Source organism: Punica granatum, chromosome 4 (assembly GCF_007655135.1).
Source record: "Punica granatum isolate Tunisia-2019 chromosome 4, ASM765513v2, whole genome shotgun sequence".
NCBI lineage: Eukaryota > Viridiplantae > Streptophyta > Magnoliopsida > Myrtales > Lythraceae > Punica > Punica granatum.
In genome coordinates this window covers 3,209,270-3,229,481 of record NC_045130.1, presented here as the reverse complement: position 1 = coordinate 3,229,481, position 20,212 = coordinate 3,209,270, and the positions used below count along the sequence as shown (strand labels likewise).

At 39.1% G+C, this 20,212-nt stretch overlaps 2 protein-coding genes across 2 annotated transcripts; one reads left to right on the top strand and one right to left on the bottom strand.

Annotated features, from left to right (window-relative positions):
* Window positions 1-1,943: 1,943 nt before the first annotated feature.
* Window positions 1,944-9,631, top strand: LOC116206046 (protein DETOXIFICATION 27-like). The gene is made up of 9 exons (XM_031538777.1): window positions 1,944-2,569; window positions 3,878-4,137; window positions 4,568-4,849; window positions 5,681-5,767; window positions 6,306-6,362; window positions 8,315-8,553; window positions 8,650-8,768; window positions 9,044-9,133; window positions 9,214-9,631. The coding sequence occupies exons 1-9, from the start codon at window positions 2,285-2,287 to the stop codon at window positions 9,286-9,288; spliced, it is 1,494 nt and encodes a 497-aa protein (XP_031394637.1). The 5' UTR covers window positions 1,944-2,284; the 3' UTR covers window positions 9,289-9,631.
* A 1,025-nt stretch (window positions 9,632-10,656) lies between these two features.
* On the bottom strand, window positions 10,657-11,691 carry LOC116202902 (putative clathrin assembly protein At4g40080). The gene has a single exon (XM_031534539.1). It carries the CDS (start codon window positions 11,689-11,691, stop codon window positions 10,657-10,659), a length of 1,035 nt encoding a protein of 344 aa, XP_031390399.1.
* Between the last annotated feature and the right edge of the window lie 8,521 nt (window positions 11,692-20,212).

Sequence of the window (20,212 nt, the reverse complement as noted above, 5' to 3'; positions counted from 1 at the left end):
TGGTGGTGGCTGCTTTTGTCAATAACCTATTAATAGTTCTGGGGGTAATTAATAAGAAACATTTTGCGTTAGTCGAAAAATTTAAAGTTCATGGACCAATCATTGCAAACCAATCGAACAAAATAATTTTTGGGTGATCGCCAAGCCAGACAAAAATGTGGGCAGGATCCGAATATATCTCTGCAGTTTTGACTAGAGGTGATGACAACAGCAAATATTTGCTTAATAAATGCAGTTTTGGGTCGTTCTGGACATTGAGGCCTAGCTCTTAATGAACAACAACAACAATGAATGAAAATGTTTATAAAGAAAAATTGTGTAGTTCAATGACACACATTATCGTCTAGCAATAAAAAGATTTTAAATTTAATTCTCGTAATAAGACTACTCATATTCCTTTATGGGGATTTTTCATTTCCTTAATTATATTAAAGGCATCCCATATTACCAAAAGTAAAGAAATTTTTTTCGTGACTACTGAGATTCGAGAAACAAAGATAATAAGATATGCAGTCCTTTGGGTTCTTGTCCCTTCCCTTACCCAAAAAAATATATATGCACTCCGCATTGGTAATTATAAGGACTACAAACGTTTGTATATTTGAGAATACCTCAATTTTTGAAGATAATTTTTTCTTAGATCCCACTAGTATTAAAAATATTAATCTCTTAATATATACGGTATATAAAGATTTGTAACAAATCATAAAATCTTGATGTTCCTTGTGAGTTTAACATAAGAAAATAAAAAAACTTAATTAATAAGGAAATATGGATACTTTTAATTTTTTTATTTGTATGTGGAAACTTCATCAATGAGAGAATTTAATTTTTCTTCCCGGGGCACTCACTGTGATCGGTGGTCCTGTTCCGGCCAATCACTAAGCCGCCCAGCCTCATTATTAAGGTTTATAGTCGTGCAATATATGCTCACTGAAAGTACAGATTAAGGTTTGTACTTGAATATTGTAAAAGTCTACACCTCACAATATCAAAAACTAGCGCACGAAAAAGCTAACATGTGTTTATCGGGTGGTTCGGAGTCTATTTTCCGGTAAGTATAGTCTAAAATTTGAATTATGTGAATGGATAAAGTCCATGATTGAAAAATTTTATTCTTTAATTGATCAATTCAACTCAATCTAAATTAATTGGGACTCATGAAACTTTTCAAAATCTGGTGGTGAATAAAAAGGGCAAAGTATTCTCTCTTTTTAATAGTATCTGCGATTCCGTATCGTACTTTTAATGAACCAAAAGCATTTGTTTTGGGCTGTCTTTATGAACTCTGGTTGCATGGAGATTTGGCTCGTTACTGATACTTCGATAGCTGTTAATGCTTTAAAAGGTCCCGGAGTTTTCCGTGGAAAATTAGGAATATTATCGTAGACATTAAAAATCTCCTATCTTTATTCTCGTGTTGGCGTTATAGTTGGGTCCGCCGCTCCTCAAACCCTCATGCTATGATCTATGCCGGTACTGCATTAGATCAAATTTTGTTTCTTTTTGTAAGTTTGAGGGCTCCCTTGTAACACTGCCCAGTAATAAATTTCTGATGTTTACCCAGCAAAAAAAAAAAAGCATCGGTTGCGCCGATCCACTACAGTATAAATATAATAGACAATTAGACATGGACAGAGATGATAAGGAGATTTTTTTTGTTTTTGTTTCTCTCTACATGGGTCTCAAGTTCAAAAAATGCTTAGGCACATTGTATGTTGTATACTTTTGACCGATACGGGAATTGATCACTAATCTAATATGCAAGCCTAGGATGCTATATAATGATCAATTGAACCCAAAAGGTGAATAATATGTTTTTACTAGAATATATAGGCAAATGACAATTTTTTTGTGGATGCTGGTTTTGGTTTATCTGCGTATGGCCTAAGGAGTCTTGCCATATAATTTCCTCTTCCTATTTGATTTCTTCCCCAAGTTGGCCACGTCAATTAATTCTCTCGTCTTCAAAAGAAAGAAGGGGAAATCTCTCTCTCTCTCTCTCTCTCTCTCTCTCTCACTCTCAAAACAAACTGTCAGAGAGAAATCAGAAGTGATACGTAATCTGCTCTTGTCCCTCACATTCTATGTGTTCATAACTCTACCATTTGTCAAGCACTTCTCCCATCGTATTCTTATATGCCCCAACGACATACACACACTGATAAGAGTTCGACTCCTCCTCCTCCTCTTTCTTTCTCTCCGTATCCCCCATCGGGATACGTCCCGTTCAAGTAAAGTAAGTCTGCGTGTCTAATCGTCCCGCTCCCCTTCTTCCGGCAGCATGGAGAGTCTCATCAACCGGGAAGAGGAAGGGGTGACCGAGCCCCTGATGCCACGGGAGCTGAATGGGATCAATCCCGACGAGAAGGACCAGAGTCTCTCTATGAGGGTCTGGATCGAGACGAAGAAGCTGTGGCAGATCGTGGGACCTGCAATCTTCAGCCGGGTCGCTGCCTACTCTATGAACGTCGTCTCGCAGGCCTTCGCTGGCCACATCGGATCGGTCGAGCTCGCCGCATTCTCCATCGCTAACACTGTCATCGTGGGATTCAACTTCGGCCTCCTGGTAATTTGCTTTCCTGATCTGAACGCGATTACACGTAGATGTCTGTGTTTTTGTACTACGTGGGAGCGATATAAAATTCAAATACTTGCTTGTGGTCTTTAGTTCCACCAAACTGTAATTTTCTATGATAAATTGATAGTTGACACTTAATCTCATCCCAAAAGTAAAAATAAATTTTTTTTAAAAAAAATTGCACTTTTTTTTCGATAGAATAAGAAAAAAATTGTACTTGTATTGACTGAGGAAAACACCGGTTCATATTAATTTTGACGAGTAAACCTATTTGCTTCGGCCACGTGTACCAAAATAAATGAAAATTAAGTAGAAGCGGCGAGAAATTGTATAGTGATTCATGTGGATCACGCCCGAGTTCTTTGAATTTTTTAATGCTTTCATTTATTTATTTATGCCTTTTAGGTGAACAATGCTTTCATTTATTTCGTTCATAAGCTATGTCACTATGTTCTTTATGAAAATTCTCACCAGAATTTTTTTTTTCGGTAGCTTCACCAAACAATTTTTTTTCCAGTTACAGATAGAAATCCTAATAATTTATAAAATTTATACGGTTAATCTCATAACGAAAATCAAATTTTCAAGTTACAGGAGGTATACATCACTGTTCTACAACTTCTTTTTTTTAAAAATATATATTTTTAAGAAAGTTTGGTGAATTATCATTAACCCTAGTGACTTTTTCTTCTTTCCTCTATTTTTACTAGACTCGTATAACCGAGAAAAACAATATTTTCTAAATCCTTTTGTGAAAAAAAGACAATTGTTTAACTTAGTAAAAAAAAAATCCTTTTTGCGTGAAAATGGCAATTGTTTTTCTTTTTTCCCCCAAAGCGGATGGCGACTCGAAAAATTAGTGCTCCTGGACAAAGCAGATGCCCTCATCAGTACAAAGACCAAGAAAAAAAAAAGATATTAATTGTATTTGGTTTGAGAAAAAAGCTGCACTCCAAACTTGTAGCTCCCGTAACTATGATACAAGTTTGAGTTTTCAGAAACGGATTTATTAAGAGGGGAGTAACTTTGAATATTTCATTCCCGGAAATGTAAAAGTACTGTTCTTTCACAATTTTCTATCAAAAAGAAAAAGAAAAAACTCGCGGACTCTCTATAATATAAAGAATATCAGTTTTTCATTGCCCTTAAATTTTCAATAAAAAAATAAATGAATTGGTAAATAAACTAGGACCAATTTTTCTGAAAGATTCTAAAGATATATGTGATGAAAGACTTATCACCGCTCGATGATCGAGATGTTGGCTTATAACTATATGCATATCTTCGGGAGATCAGTTGGGCATGGCGAGCGCCCTGGAGACACTGTGTGGGCAAGCGTTTGGGGCGAAAAGGTACCACATGCTCGGGATATACATGCAGAGGTCTTGGATCGTTCTATTCCTCTGCTGCTTCATCCTGCTTCCCGTCTACGTGTTTGCGGCCCCGCTCATGAAGCTGCTGGGCCAGCCCGACGATGTGGCGGAATTGTCTGGCGTGGTGGCCTGCTGGATGATCCCTCTCCACTTCAGCTTCGCGTTTCAATTCCCACTTCAAAGGTTCGGTTTGGTTTTGATAGAAGACTTGCATCAATCGGGGCACATGCTTAATTAGTCCTAATTTTCAAACGTTTCCTGTTTAGAAATCAAATTACAATTTAGCCCCCCCCCCAAAAAAAAACGACAAAATTCCAGCTTGTCATTCCGGACAGAAAAAGTCAAAAATCCTTCTTTTTGTCCAACCTATTATGATTTCGTGCCAAATTGTTGAAGTTTTTTTTTTTTGTCAGACCGACCCTATTGAAGTCAATGTGGCTTGGATTGGTCCTGAAAAGTAGAGAATGTCTTCCTGTCCTTCTAATTTTGGTTTTTATTATAGGAAAAAAATTAAGCAAGAAATTCCCAAATATGTTTCAAGAAAGGTCGATCCACATTTTTTTTGGCTAATAATTGGAGAAGTTCTCCATTACAAGTTCTTTGATTTGGGCAGGTTCTTGCAGTGCCAGTTGAAGAACAACATCATAGCCTGGGTGTCTCTGGGGACATTAATCTTCAACGTGTTAGGGAGTTGGCTAGGCGTGTATGTGTTCGGCTTCGGTGTCGTAGGGCTGTCCATTGTCCTGGACTTATCGTGGTGGATGACCGTCTTTGGCCTCTATCTCTACACTGCATGCGGTGGCTGCCCTCTCACTTGGTCCGGCTTCTCAATCCAGGCGTTCTCTGGCCTGTGGGAGTTCGTCAAGCTCTCCGCCGCCTCCGGCGTCATGCTCTGGTAATGTAACCTATCAACTTGTCCATGGTTATCTTTTCCTTTTCTTTTTCCATATTTTAATTTCACTAGTTGATCCATGCATTCCATTGTTTGTCATATCATTTCTTTTTATTATTAGTTTTTTTCATATTTTATTTTTTTTCCTGAGACTGAGGCTGGTAGGTGTCTCCTTAGAAGGACTACATATTACATTGGCTTCCCCCATTTTTCATAGGTAAATGGATGGATCAAGGCTTCCTTAAAGCAAGAACTCTTGTATCTCATCATGATTTTTCTAAGGATCGTCCTCTGTATCTGTGATATATATGTTCCATGCAAGTCCTCATGATAGGTACTAAGTCCATGCAAAAATTTCTCTCCTCGGAAATATGCGATGGGTTCTGCCATGCATGCACGGTGGGACCAAAACACACATTAATATATTGGAGTTCACATGCTTTGGGATATTGAATGTTAATTACAGTTCACACTGTGGCAGTCGAGATCAAGATTTAGCTAGAATTTTTTACCCGGATCCATACGTGGTTCAGTTATGAAAGCTTGGCATGTTGTAGGGATTTTCTTTCTCCTGTTTAGTCGCACCTTACATGATCATGTGAACGGATCATGGCTCTCACGTGTCCTAGGTCATGGAACACATTGTACTCGACACTATGGACAAATCAGTATTTGTCTTCCCCGTAGTCGAAATCCTGGGTCCATCCTTGGTAATAGAAAGCATTGTTCTATAATATAGAATGGATGGATTGACAAATTAATAAAGGATGTGAATTTCATGTGCGCTTTTGGCTAATACTGAATTAACTTTTTCCTTTTTAATAATTGGAACAGCTTGGAGAACTGGTACTATAGGATACTGATTTTGATGACAGGGTACTTGAAAGATGCAACCATCGCTGTGGATGCCTTATCAATTTGGTATGTCAACATCTTCCTTCATCTCTCTATTGTTAAACCCGAGCAACCATATCATCGACACAAAATATAACATTGCAGGCAAATATAGCAAAGAAAAAAGTTAATAGAACTTCCACTTGTTCCAACTACTTCCATTTGTTCCAGCTACTCAATGTCGAACAATCGATCGTGCAGCACGAAAAGAAAAAAAGGAGGAGGGAAACTTTTGAAATTTAACTGAACAAATTTTACAAAAAAATGTGTTTGATTTTGGAGTTTAGTTAAATTAAGTTTTGGTTTTAATTTGTTTGTAATGATTATATTGTTGAATTATGAGAAAGGGTGTGAAAAAATAATGATTAAGCAATGATTGTATTGTTAAATTGTGAAAAAAGTAATGAATAGTTGAGATAATTTAATATTAAAAATTGAATGGAATGGTTAAATTTTTTTTTAAAAAAAGTAATAATTGTATTGTTGAATCGAAGATAAGTGGAGTTAAGTTGAGTTGAATAATTTTTAAAAACCAAACTTCTGTGTTTGCTTCGTATGATGGCAGCATGAGCATCAATGGCTGGGAGATGATGATTCCTCTAGCATTCTTTGCAGCTACTGGGTACGTACTCTCTCCCTCTCTTCTTATGCTATCTAGTTTAATTTCTAACTAATGATATATTAGCTATAACCATTAATTAAGCAAATAGCATTTCTCCTCCCTTTGCTATTATCTTAATTATTTAATTTTAGCGGCTTCTTGAGACATCTTCATGTTTAGAAAAGACAAAGAAAAGAAATGAAGCTATATATGCGATCCTCACAAGCTAACTAACATTCAAAGTCTTGAAGGTGTCAAATTTGACCGGACGTTGGCATCATGACTATTAGGTATAAATCAATAAAGTGGCTTTAAGCTTTTCTAGACGAGGATGGATTGACCATAAATTATCAGATGAAAAGAAAGTGGAAAAGAACAAGACGGATTGGGTCATTTCACGCCGATTGATTTTGTCCCAGTCTATGTCAGACACAAGTAAAGCCGACTGTATTTTTCAGAGTTAGGGCTGCCGATGTCCAAATAGGAACTGGTCTCAATTAACGGACTGAGATCACTGCAACAAAATAATTTATTAACAGCTGAACGGTCGATTTTAATTGCTAAAAAGTAATCTTTAACTAATAAAATTTTTTCGACCATAGTTGACAAACCCCTTAGCTAGATAAGTCATTTTAGTTGTAATAAGTTTTAGCAACTATATTTTACTATTTAACAACTAAAAATTTAGTTAATAAAGAGTTTTATTGGTTGTTAAATAAACTCTTTTAGAAAAAAGTAAAATGAACTCTGCTAAGAGCTATTGCAACTAAAATAATTTATTTGTGTGTCAGTTGCCGCAGTGAAGTAGTTAAAGGGTTCGGCCAGTAAATGTGTGTATGGTTGAAAAATATTTTAGTTGTTAAATATTACGTTTTAGTAACTAAAATTGATCACTTAGTAACTGTATTTTATTGTGGTGATCGTGGTCTCACTAAAAACAGATACATGATATTGTAGTCTCAATTAATTTGTCTTCTTAATCCCACAATGAAGCCCCTCAAGAATGGACATCGGGACATGATATTTAATATTTCTTTGTTTCTCAAATGATAATAAAATAGATGAGTGAACAAAAAATAAAATAGGTCAATGAATAACTTATCAAAATAAATAAATATAAATAAATAAAATAGATGAATGAAAAATTATAAAAATACTTGTAGTGGGTGCATAAGAATTATTTCTTCTTCGAAGACTTAATAGAAAATCTTTTTCCTCTATAAGTGAATTAGTTCATGTATCAACACATGATATTATCCTAGATGGGTTTGCAACTGGTCTTTCTCTTAAGCATTAAAAAAAAAAAGTCAAACTTCTTCCAACCCATATATATAATCGGGTCGGGTGTACAATCTTTTTTTTCGTCGGAGATCGGGAGTACAAATTGACTTGAGATTTTTTTTTATTGAAATAGTATTTCATTCAACATAAGAAGGCAGTACAGATGAAGCACCTAATAGGTCCCGATGGCAGGATCCACCGGATAAGACAAAAAAACGAAAAAAATATTTACAAACTCCACTGCTTATTACAAACACATACACAGACACAATACATAAGAAATCGCTTTGTCGCTCCATGAACAACAGCATGAGAGGCATACAACACAGATAATACTGTGGGCTGCGAGTTCCTGACATATAATCCCCCAGCAAGGCTATGCCACTATATTTTCAAGTAAGCGTCTCTGGAGTGATTGTCAGCCGTCCAACTTACCACCGATGCCGATTTTAGCTCTGTTGCCGCGTAGCAGGCCAAAGACGACAACTAAAAGCTGCAACACCAGCGACCTTCCTTCTTAGTCTCCGTAGCTCTGCAATAGCCGTCACCCGATAAAAAAATGTGCTGTTCATAATAAACAATTTGATTCATCTATTGCAATAAAAGTGTTGGGCCTTATACAAAGACCAATCAATAGTGTATCCCTCGGTAAATAGGACTAACAATTTCATCACTTTATATGTCTGAGGCAGAGTTCGGGTGGCAAATGAGCTTGGAGCTGGGAACGGAAAGGGCGCCAAATTCGCGACCAAAGTCTCCGTCGTGCAGTCCACAATAATCGGGATCTTCTTCTGTGCGCTCATCATGATTCTACATGACAAATTCGCATATATATTCACATCAAGCGATGACGTCCTCAGCGAAGTGGACAAACTCGCTTACCTCCTTGGCATCACTATCATCCTCAACAGCGTCCAACCGATATTATCAGGTGAACTTTTGGTCGATGCATCCTTTTAATGAGATCATATTCATTGTTGATCGGTCCAGCCCAGCCAGTTTTAATTGTGGATTAATTATGGGACAGGGGTGGCCGTTGGGTCGGGATGGCAAGCTTACGTTGCATACATCAACCTGGGCTGCTACTACATTGTTGGGCTTCCACTTGGGTTCCTCATGGGCTGGGTCTTTAAGCTGGGCGTTCAGGTACTGATCTTCTTTTCATTTTGGTCCTGGCTGGATCAAATTTGTTCTGCTGGTTACAACGTGATCATGTGGAGGAGAATTGCTCGGGAATTGGGGTCCGGACCAATTATATACGTCGTATATCTGTCTGATAAAAATCGACTTCCGTGACCCAGAAGCCGATATGCATGCGATTTCTTGAATTGTTGCAACTGCCTGCCCATTACATTTACATAACTTTTGCTTAATTGAATTCTCCACGATATTGATGTCCCGGAAAAACTATCTTGAACCAGGGCATATGGGGCGGGATGATCTTTGGCGGAACTGCATTTCAGACAATAATATTGGCCATCATAACCGCGCGAAGCGATTGGGATAAGGAGGTAACATGCTTTTATATGTGCTCATCAGGACAGGTTTGATTTACACGTACCAAATCTCAAATCTCTACCTCTGTACGCAGGCCATGAAAGCTAGGGAGCGTGTAGATAAATTTTCGGACCCAAATTCTAACGATGGTAATGAAGAGCAGAAGTAGGGCAGCCTCGAATGAGAATTTATATCTTCTTCCATGCCATCAACCATTATGCATATGCCTGTTCTGTTCCGCTCGAGATATCAGGTTCAAGGAGATTCCTGTTAGACGGGAATTGGACGATCAATAGTACACCATTGTGCATCTCATTGAAATGAGACCACCTCGAAAGGGGCCAGTTTTTCGGCTTATGAGACGGAGATCAGTTGAAGGTCTCTCTTTTTAAGTTTTTATGTTTCTTCAAATTATCACAGATCAGTTGGCTATTGCTAACAATTTTGTGCAATCAAAGACGATCTTTGCGTTCCTTCCAATTCCATTATCTCCGCGTCATCTCATTTTTCTAGTCTTTAGAATTTGCTGTCCGCGATGCGTTGTCCGTTTGGTATATTTAATTTCGGTTCCTCACAAATTGTGTGGCATTTGTATGTCGTCTAAAAAGAAATCATATTTATTTATTTATTTATTTTCAATACGGGACGGAAGCTGCAGTGCTATTGAAAAAAAAATTACGCAATACAATATCAAGGAATGGTAACCCTTGTAATATCCCCAAACAGCTATTCATCGAAAAAAGAAATCCTCAAACAGCATTGAGCCCGTGCAGGGCAATTGCTATATCTATAATTCCGATAGAGAGCGTGAGCGCATGATTTGCAAGTTAATTTACACAAATTGGTAACATGAAAGACATGACGTCTGGAAATTTGATCAAATGTGCTATATACTGAGATAATTAAATTTGTAGTTTTCTTCCAGGATTCTGTTCCGTGGTGAGTCAAAGAAATCCAAAAATTATCGAGCAATGAGATCAGGCATTTCAACTAACCCTTTGGTTTTATTTCTACTTTTCAATGCAATGAATTGCCTCATTTGAATTTTTATTTTTCCGCTAATTAACTTTAACTAATTAATTAATTAACGCTCCTGATTGAAAAAGAATAACTCCATGGGCAAATGTCAACCCCCACATGGATTATATCTAACCCAAGCCGCGGCGCTGGCTCTCAATTATTGAATTTAGGTGTACTACGGATTGTTGAAAAGTAGGACTTGAAATTGACATGAAATCCGCGTAATGCCGCATTAATTGGCTTTCGCGTATGAAGATATTGGCCGCATTAATTTACACAAAGTGATGTATCGCACGATTTGGTTATCCACAACGAGTATGTATATATGTAACGAACTATGGAAATATTCCGTCTCGAGGAAGGGAAGGATAGAAGAAAGAAACATGTATGGGGCGAGATGATCTGCAATCATCGATCAGCTCGATCCGTATGTACAGAAACTGATGTGACATAGAGAACTTCGGAGTCCCGCTCCAGAAAATCGCATGCTCAGTACACAAAATTTAACTATAAATTACTATGTAGTCGTGACAGCATATGCGGAATAATCTCTGACGAAGCCATTACCGTTAGTGTGCCATGGAAACCGAAAATCCGATGGAGTCCAGCAAATCATCCGCTGAACTTTACTAGTTCTTGTAATATGATGGACCAACGTGGGTTTCATTCTGGTGATCAACTCCCACAGACCATCGTAGTTCGCTCTGTTCACGAACAGTGCGAACAATTTCTCTTTGCATCCCTCGAACTGGTTCGATGCGCTCAACACCTGAGCCAACTCACTGATGCCCAAACTCTCCAGTGATCTCTTCTCCAGCTCGGACAGTCGGGATCGTATCTCGTATCTGATTACCCGGTAATCTTCAAGGACCAGGCTAACTATCTCGTATACCAGATCATTTCTCTGAAGATGGATCGAGTCCGGGCACGAGCATATGACCCCAACTAAGCTCACGAGAAGGTCTATTTCCTGAGATAAGTCCGAACTTGAATATGCCCGGACTTTTACTTCTCTCTCTTTCCTCAGAACCTGTGAAGTCGATGACAATGAAGCCGGAGTTAGGAAATATCCCAGGACCCTAGCGGTTATCAGGGTCTGCTCCAAAAACTCAGCGTACCACCTGACCCAACAAGAGTACTTGGACGTTTCCCGGTTGAAGCCGCCACGGAACCCCGACAGATTCAGAAAATTATGGCCACCATGGGAAGGGAAAACTGAAAGTTCATCCCTAAGGGTGACCGAGCCTTGGGAGAGTATGTTGTGGATGGCAAAGAGGCACTTCAGGGCAACGGACGCGTTCCTCGTCTTGTGCAGGCGGTCCATCAGGGCTTTGATACACGTCCGTGCAGTGTAGCTGGAACCAAGTCCTAGGGAAAGGAGGGCAGTGCGCCGATACTCCTTTGGGGCGGAGGCAGGGTCGTGGGTCGTGGCTCTGATGATCTTCTTGTGCACGTAGGATCGGGTTTTGGAGAATAGGGATGCTTTGGCTAGGGAAGCTTTGTCCTTGAGAATGCCTGAGAGGGAGCGTAGAGTGATGTTGTTTTGCTCCATTTGACGAATCACCATAGAGGAGGATGTGAACATTCTATGAGACATGATTATAATTAAGGGAGCTGAGGCAGAGAGTATTTTTTTGGGGAAAAAGGGAGACAATTTTTTTTCTTTTATAAGTGATTAATATTCGTTTTCTTTAAATATATTGCAAAGAGCATATATATATATATATATATATAGTGCTAATTGATTTGGATTAATTATTAAGTCAGGCTTGCCAAATGCGTAATATCCGTGTCTAATGTGACCGGGTTAAGGATTGTGTAGTCAAGCGGCCACATTATTCTTGTTTTTTTTCCTGAATTGAAAGAGTAAATTAGTTTGAAGAATTCTGCCGGAAAAGCTCTTCCACAAAAAACGTGTCACGTCATCATCATTAGCTATATAGGAAAGCACATGGAAGATGATAATATCAACACCAACAAATAAAATAGCCATGACTACTTTTTGATATGGTAGGACTCGGATTCTTCTACTAAGATGCCCAATTCGATGCAGGGCATTAATTACCAGACTTGAGGATGCCCCAAGGAGTATATTTGTGTTAAGGCCTAGAATAAAGTCCCTAAAATAATATTATTGAATATCGAGAGTTCGGTCCATAGAAGCCTAGAGTTATACCTTGTTCACCATATATATAAATATATGGATAAATATTCTTATCCCTCTAAGTGAATAAGACACATATTATATAAAATGGTTAACTTGATTGTCGGAGAGGAAAATCAAGAAATACTCCCGATTCTCCTATTTTGCAGGTATTCGGTGCACGGAGCGGATCTTGAAGATTGCCATCATCTCCAATATTTGGCGCTGTCTGTGGAAACAATACGAAGGGCTATGGTTCCGGTTATTGATGAGGAGCTACCTGAGATCTGCAGCCATAAACCTACAATTTCTTTAGAGCTGGAGAAATGTGGTGGCAAAACTAGGAAACTTTGAGGACGTAGGCAACGCCGAACCAAGGAAACTCCAACATTCATGCCATTGTTCATCAGATTTGCTACAGTGAAGGACTACAATGAAGGATCTGCTCCAATTTATGAACAACACTCCCTAGTGACTAACACTAGCAGACATGCTAACAAGGAAGGAGGGGCATAGGGAGAATTGAGCCCAGCTTCCTCTCCCTACAGTATCTCCCGGTTAGTATACTATCGGCCGGCGAGAATCGAGGATGTGACACGCAAGTAATTACCTTTCCAGTTTATTAACGGAAGAAGTCACTTTACCTATAATTCTTCAAAGCTAAGTTGCCACATCGAACTTTGAATTATCTCAATTCTTGCAATTTCTGCTTGGAGGGATTTCACCAAACAACACTTTTTCTTAATGATCTATGTACAACATTTACAATGCCAAAATCGTGAAATCACCAAGCTGAATTTGTCTTAATAAAATGAACGCATGAATATGCAAATACGTATATACGTTTGTCAGTCTGTGGTTGTCGTGTAAAACAGCGAGCGGCTATGCAGCCCTTTTGGGCGGCCACCCACCAGATAGGAGTGTAAGACATCACAGAAATTGAAATAAGAACAGGGGATGCAGGTAGTGTGGCCCAACTCGCGAGCGACAGACTGACTTGACCTGCGCGTTTGCCTTCCTTTCATCATTGCGACTTGGTTTCGAAAGCAAAGGAAGGACAGACTCCATGTCACAACGATAACAGGAAACATGGAGGCATGCTCATGACCACGAGTAGATGAGGTTCCCAAGGGTACGGCAACAGGGTCGCGACTCACTTGAAGTTAATGGACCACGAACAGTGAGGCCTGAGATTAGCGAGGCTTGAAAGCGCGAGCAGCAAGTGGCGAAGCCCGGGCTTCCAATCAGCAGTCCGCAAGGCCTGCGGTCACCCAGCGGCAATCAGCGAGATCTAAAGCCACCCAATCGCCGTGATTCTCGGCAACAAGAGAAGCATCTCCTGTCGCGGTCGAACAGTGCGAGGACCGCACCTATCATCCCCGAATAGCAAGAACAAACTCTGCTCCGCGAGTTTGTTATGTCACTCGGCATATCTCATTCTCATCCGATGTGCCTGTTTTGTAATAATCAAGCAGCGCTCACTACAAATAGAATTGTGTCTATATGTACGGTCGTATTGGTTTCGAAATCTTTACCTTAAAAGAAAAATAAAATTGTGACTCTATATATAGTCCTATTTGTCTCTAAATCCTTTCTTTCAGTGACAAATAAAATTGTATCTTTATATGATATATTATTTTCTCCAGCACAATTAATTTAAAAAAAGTTTTTTGAATTAATGTTGATGTATGAATAAAGAAGAATAACTTATACAATTTTAAAGTGTATTAATCTATATATAGACTAATAGAGAGTTGCTAAATTGAATTTGAAACTTTTATTTTTTCGTAGGAAAAAATTTTACAAGTCAAGAATAAAGAAACATGTAATTTGTTAATTTTACTTTACTCATTTCAATTTTTCACTGTTTTATCTTTCTTCGAACAACCATTTCTTATCTATATATTTTTCATTTGGTCTTCTCTTCAGTACAAGTATTTTCTCTTGTCACGCTTTACATATTTCTCCACCATATCTTTCTTTTCATTCTCTACTTAAATTCGAAGACAACTTATCCAAAAAAATCAACGAAGAATTTCTAGCCTTTCGACATATAAATTGTTTGCAAAAACTCTATTTAAAATTTTTTGATATAATTTCAAACAAGAATCTATCAAAAGTTTTTCTATGAAAAGATAAATTCTCACAAAAAATTTTATTAGAAAAATATTGTTATTTTGTCGTTACAAAAAAATTATAAATATAAAATATTAATGATTTGTTTAAAATGTAAATATTATCAATAAAGTATAATAAATAATAAAAGTAGCAGATTTATACGAGTAAGGATATTGGCACATTGGATAAGGCGATTTAATAATAAAATGGAGGTCGCAAGTTCGAATCTCTCTATTGTAAAATTAATTGTATTAGTGTGGATTGAGTTGATTTTGTCTAATTTGAAACCTGCCATTTAGTTCCGTAATAAATATTTACTTTTTTTTAGAGCTTTATATATAAGAATAAAAAACATACATGGGCAATTACATTTGTTTCTAAAAAGTATATAGAGACAATTTTATATGATACTTTTACTTATTTTTTAAAGCCAAATCATTTGTTTCAAATTGCACTAATTAGAAATAAATGGAAATATGTTTCAAATTTGTCTCTAAAGGTCTATAAAACCAGCACCAACATGGTTAATTAATTAATTTGTCTCTAAATTTTATAGAGGCAAATAAATGGCTAGTAGAGGCATACAATGCGGTTTCAACATCTCATTTGTGTTGTAGTGACTTCACGTCGTGTCTAATTCGATTTTTCATGAGCGCGCTAAGCATATTAAGATTGATTATCACTTTATTCGTCGGCACATTCAGTCTCGATCTGTTATTACCGAACATGTCTCGACACGCTTACAACTCGCCAACATCTTCACCAAGGCTCTCAGGCGTGATATTTTCCAGGTTTTTCTCAGTAAGTTGGGAATTCATGCCCTTCATTCTCCAATTTGAGAGGGAGTATTATGGGAGAATTGCTCCCGAATATATTCTCAGGATTAATTTCCACGTTTTGTGGGATTTTCGGGTTGTACACTTGCTATAGTATCTTATTTTAGTTAGTGTAGATTTTCCCTTTCTTAGATATTTCTTTGCTTTCTTAGACGCTCTAGCTTCATTTACAAGCAATGTAATGTACAGTGTGTATGAGTTTAGCCGAGTAATGAGAATTCTAGTTTTTGAGCTCTGCCAATTATTTATCAGGGCCTCTCAGTCTAGACTTTAGAAGCTTTCGGCCACAGTATGGCATAATTAGTCGCTTACGGAGAGGTCTATGGATACCTGGCCTTATGCGATATGTCACTAGTTCTCCCCCAATGTTGATATATGATAGTAGATGCTTCAGATAAATATGCAACGATAGGAATTACATGTATAACGCCAATTCATTGAGGTATGGTATTTGTTAATTTGTTGAACTGAAAGCTTGATTTCATTCATTACTTGATCGTGTACATATACTACCGATTACAAGGAAAAAAAGGAAAGAGTTCTATTGCCTAATATGTATGTCACTAATAAGGCTAGTTAATATACATGATACAATATATCCCGCTAATCTCGGCAATATATGATATACTCCGTAATACTCCCCCTCAAGTTGGAGCATGAGGATCTCGAATGCCCAACTTGCCCAAGAGAAAGCGGAATCGATCTCGTCCTAAGGCCTTCGTAAAGATGTCTGCAAGCTGCAGCTTTGTCGGAACATGTGAAGTCTTAATCATGCGAGACCGAATGTGTTCACTAACAAAGTGGCAATCTATTTCTATGTGCTTCGTCCATTCGTGAAACACTGGATTTGCTACAATATGTAGAGCGGCCTCATTGTCACAAAACAATCGAGTAGGTTCACTATATTTGACCCCAAGAGAGTCAAGCAGACTCCGAAGCCATAAGACCTCACTGAGCGCTCCTGCCATGGCTCAATACTCCGCTTCAGTTGAAGAACGGGACACCATGGACTGTTTCTTTGTCTTCCAGAAAATAGGACATCCTCCCAATGTAACAAAATATCATGTAATCGAGCGACGTGTCATGGGGCAACTAGGCCAGTCTGAGTCACAATAGACTTCGAGCTCCAATGACTCTGGCCGTAGAAAAATTCCCTGTCCTGGAGATTGTTTTAAATAATGAAGTACCCGCATCGCGGCTTCCCAATGGTCCTGACGAGGATCTTGTATAAATTGCGACAAAATATGCACATGATAGCTAAGTTCCGGTCATGTAATCGTCAAATAAATCAAACGAACAACTAGCCGCCTATACTGACTAGGGTCACTGAAAGGGGCTCCTGATCCTGCTGACAAGTGATGATGTTGCTCCATTGGAAATAGGGATGGCCGTGCACCAAGCATCCCGCATTCCGTGAGTATGTCTAGCACATACTTCCTTTGATTAAAGAAGAGCCCAGATTCCATTTTGCTCACCTCGATCCCAAGAAAGTACTGCACTGGTCCCAGATCCTTGATACGAAAACATCGATCAAGATATCGTTTGAAGCATGTGCATTGCTCGTGGTTATTACCAACCACTAGAATATCATCGACATATACCAAGGCCGCAAGGAAAGTATTGCCACGATTAAATACGAATAATGAATGATCCGCTCCAGACTGTCGAAATCCATAATGCCTCAGAGAATCTGCAAGTTTGGCATACCAGTTGTGCGAAGCCTGCCTCAGCCCATAAAGTGATTTTCGAAGTCGACAAACTGCTCCCTGCCCTCGAGAAGAATATTCATGCGGCAAGTGCATATAAACTTCTTCGTCGAGATCTCCATGTAGAAATGCATTGTTTACATCTATCTGATATATCTCTCATCCCTTTGCTACTGCCACAACTAGTAGACATCGTACAGTGACCAATTTTGCCACGGGTGCAAAAGTCTCATTGAAGTCCACTCCTTCAATCTGAGTGAATCCCTTTGCAACAAGTCATGCCTTGTATGTCTCTATACTCCCATCGACTCGACGCTTGATTTTATACACCCATTTGCAATCAATTGGTCACTTTCCCAGAGGTAAACACTCGATAGTCCATGTCCCATTGGACTCCAGCGCTTTGATTTCTTCTGTCATAGCCTGCCTCCATCATGGATTAGTCGCTGCATCCTGATAAGACGTAAATTCCACCTCCGAATCCAAGGCACTTACATATGCAAGATATCGATTAGATGCACCAGAATACGATAAATATTGCTGAATAGAATGAACCATACCTAAGGATTTCGATGAAGTGGGTGAACTGGTAGGGGTGTGTAAGGCGGTGTGAATGCGAACCTCAAAGTCTTTCAAATATTTGGGCGCAGACTTAACTCGATTAGAACGTCATAACATTCGTTCTGCAGTCTCTACTTCCGCATGTGATCTATCAGAAAGATCCGAGCCTTCTATTTCTTCTATCAATAGCTCCTCATTTACTTCCCTTTGAATACCTATCGGGCTTGAAGGATTCGAATGCCCATTTTCTTCTTCTCTTTCAACCGAATGCTCAAATCTCGACTCCCCCTGACTCCTTATTCGACCGACATGCATCTCAGTGCTAGTAAAGAAACGAAGTTGACCTGCATCTTTCTTGCCCGTTTCATTCATCTGTAAAAATGGAAACTCCCTCTCGCAAAACCGAACATCTCGAGTCACAAATATCTCATTCTTCTCAAGATCGTAAACTCTCCAACCCTTCTTGCCATACGGATAACCGACGAATATGCACCGACGAGAACGAGGTTTGAACTTATCCTTGTCCCTCGGTCTATCATGAGCATAACATAAGCATCCAAATACCCTCAAATTAGAATAAGTCGGTGCCCTATCAAACAAGACTTCATATGGACTCTTACCTCCCAGAAGTGATGTGGGAGTTACATTGATCAGATGTGCCGCCGTGGTAACACATTCTCCCCAGAATTCAGTCGGAAGTCCTGCTTGAAAAAGTAGCGATCATGCAACGTTTAATAAATGCCTATGCTTCCGCTTGACGTGTCCATTCTATTGGGGCGTGTCTGTGCAAGATGTTTGGTGAATGATTCCTTTGATGGAAAAATAACTCTGTAAGTCTCGCGAGATAAATTCCTTTCCATTGTCACTTCGCACTATTTTCACAATGCAATTAAACTGATTCTTCACCAATTTGCAGAAATTAATAAGATGTCGCTGCGTCCCAGATTTCTCCCGCAATAAATATAACCATATGGCACGACTATAATCATCCACAATCGTCAAAAAATAACGAGCCCCAAAAATAGATGCTACCTTATAAGGCCCCCATAAGTCACAGTGAATCAATTGAAATGGGAAAACAGCTTTATTCATACTTACTTCAAAACTTGACCGAGTCTGCTTTGCACGGAGGCAGACATCGCACTCCTTTTTCATAGCTGTATTCAATTATAAATTAATACCATTAAACTTGATTTGTCGTGATGGATGTCCGAGTCGCATATGCCACAAATCATCCGTCTCGTCACTAATGACCCGATTAGCCTGCTCCCGAGTAGCCACACGCCGAAGATAATACACACCTCCTTGGAGCTCACCCACTCGAATCGTCTTCCTCGTGGTGCGGTCCTGTATCAAGCAAAAATCGGCGTAAAATATCACACAACAATCTAGATCTTTTGATAATTGGGATGCGGAAATGAGATTGCAATTAAATTCCGGGACCAGTAAAACATTTGACAGAACAAGAGGGCCTATGTGAATTCGTCCAGCTCTGCAAGCATCAGAAACTTCCCCATTTGGTATGTGAATCTTTGGCCTATCAGTAAGTATTCGTGACTCAACAAATAACTATGCACGTCTCGTCATGTGCCTAGAAGCTCCGCTATCAATTATCTAATCATGCCCAAAATTTACTGGAATAAAATTTTTATCAGAGACTGGATGCACATTGTCATCATCTGGACCCAAAAAATTGAGTAGTTTCTGAAACACCGTGTCCGAAAGACGAGATAATATGTTCAAATTGTGCTTGATGGGCCTGCAGCCCACCGAACATCCTCAGCCCCGAGTTGGATTGGACATGCAATCCACTGATTGGGCTCGGGCCTGAGCCACTTTGTCCAAGTCGTGCCTGATGGGCCTGAAGCCCACCGAATTGGCCTGGGCCCAAGGCTGTTCGCTATTGCCCTACCATCCCCATTCCTCCTGTCTTTCTCCCTGCAGATCCACCTTGCATTTTCTCCTTCGTCTGCCCCGACACCCAGTTGGCTGGGAAGCCATGGAGCAACCAGCAAGAACCCTTGATGTGGCCAGGACGACCACAGTGATAACAGGTCTTATTCATTCCTCCTCTACCTCCTCCCTGTCCTCCGTAATTTGAACTACCGCCGCTGCCCCGTATCTCCATCTTGCTTCCCATTACTCTGCTCAGAGAGACTGCCCCAGCCGGCGCCATGCTCTCATGAGATAAGGCCACCATCTTCTGCCTTTCTTCACGTAGAATCAAGGCATGCACTTTGAATAAGTCAGCCTCCACGCCCCCTGAAGCCCTTCCCGAAGTTTCCAGCCCCTTCGCCATCTCTGCCTTCGCTCACAACAAATCGAGGAACCCTAAGCCAGAGAAGGTAACACTCTCCCAAAATTCTTACGCTCTGATACAATGTTAATTTGTTGAACTGAAAGCTTGATTTCATTCATTGCTTGATCGTGTACATATACTACTGATTACAAGGAAAAAGAGGAAAAAATTATATTGCCTAATATGTATGTAACTAATAAGGTTAGTTAATATACATGATACAATATATCTCGGTAATCTCGGCAATGTATGATATACCCCGTAATAGTATTCTACAAATAAATATTTGGGACAAGAAATGAATCCTAATTTTAGAATGAACAGTGGTAAAGGAATAGACTTTTATTGAAGTTCCCCGACAAACCACAACTTCTTCTGCAATATAAAAACAAAAAAAAAATCTCATTAAA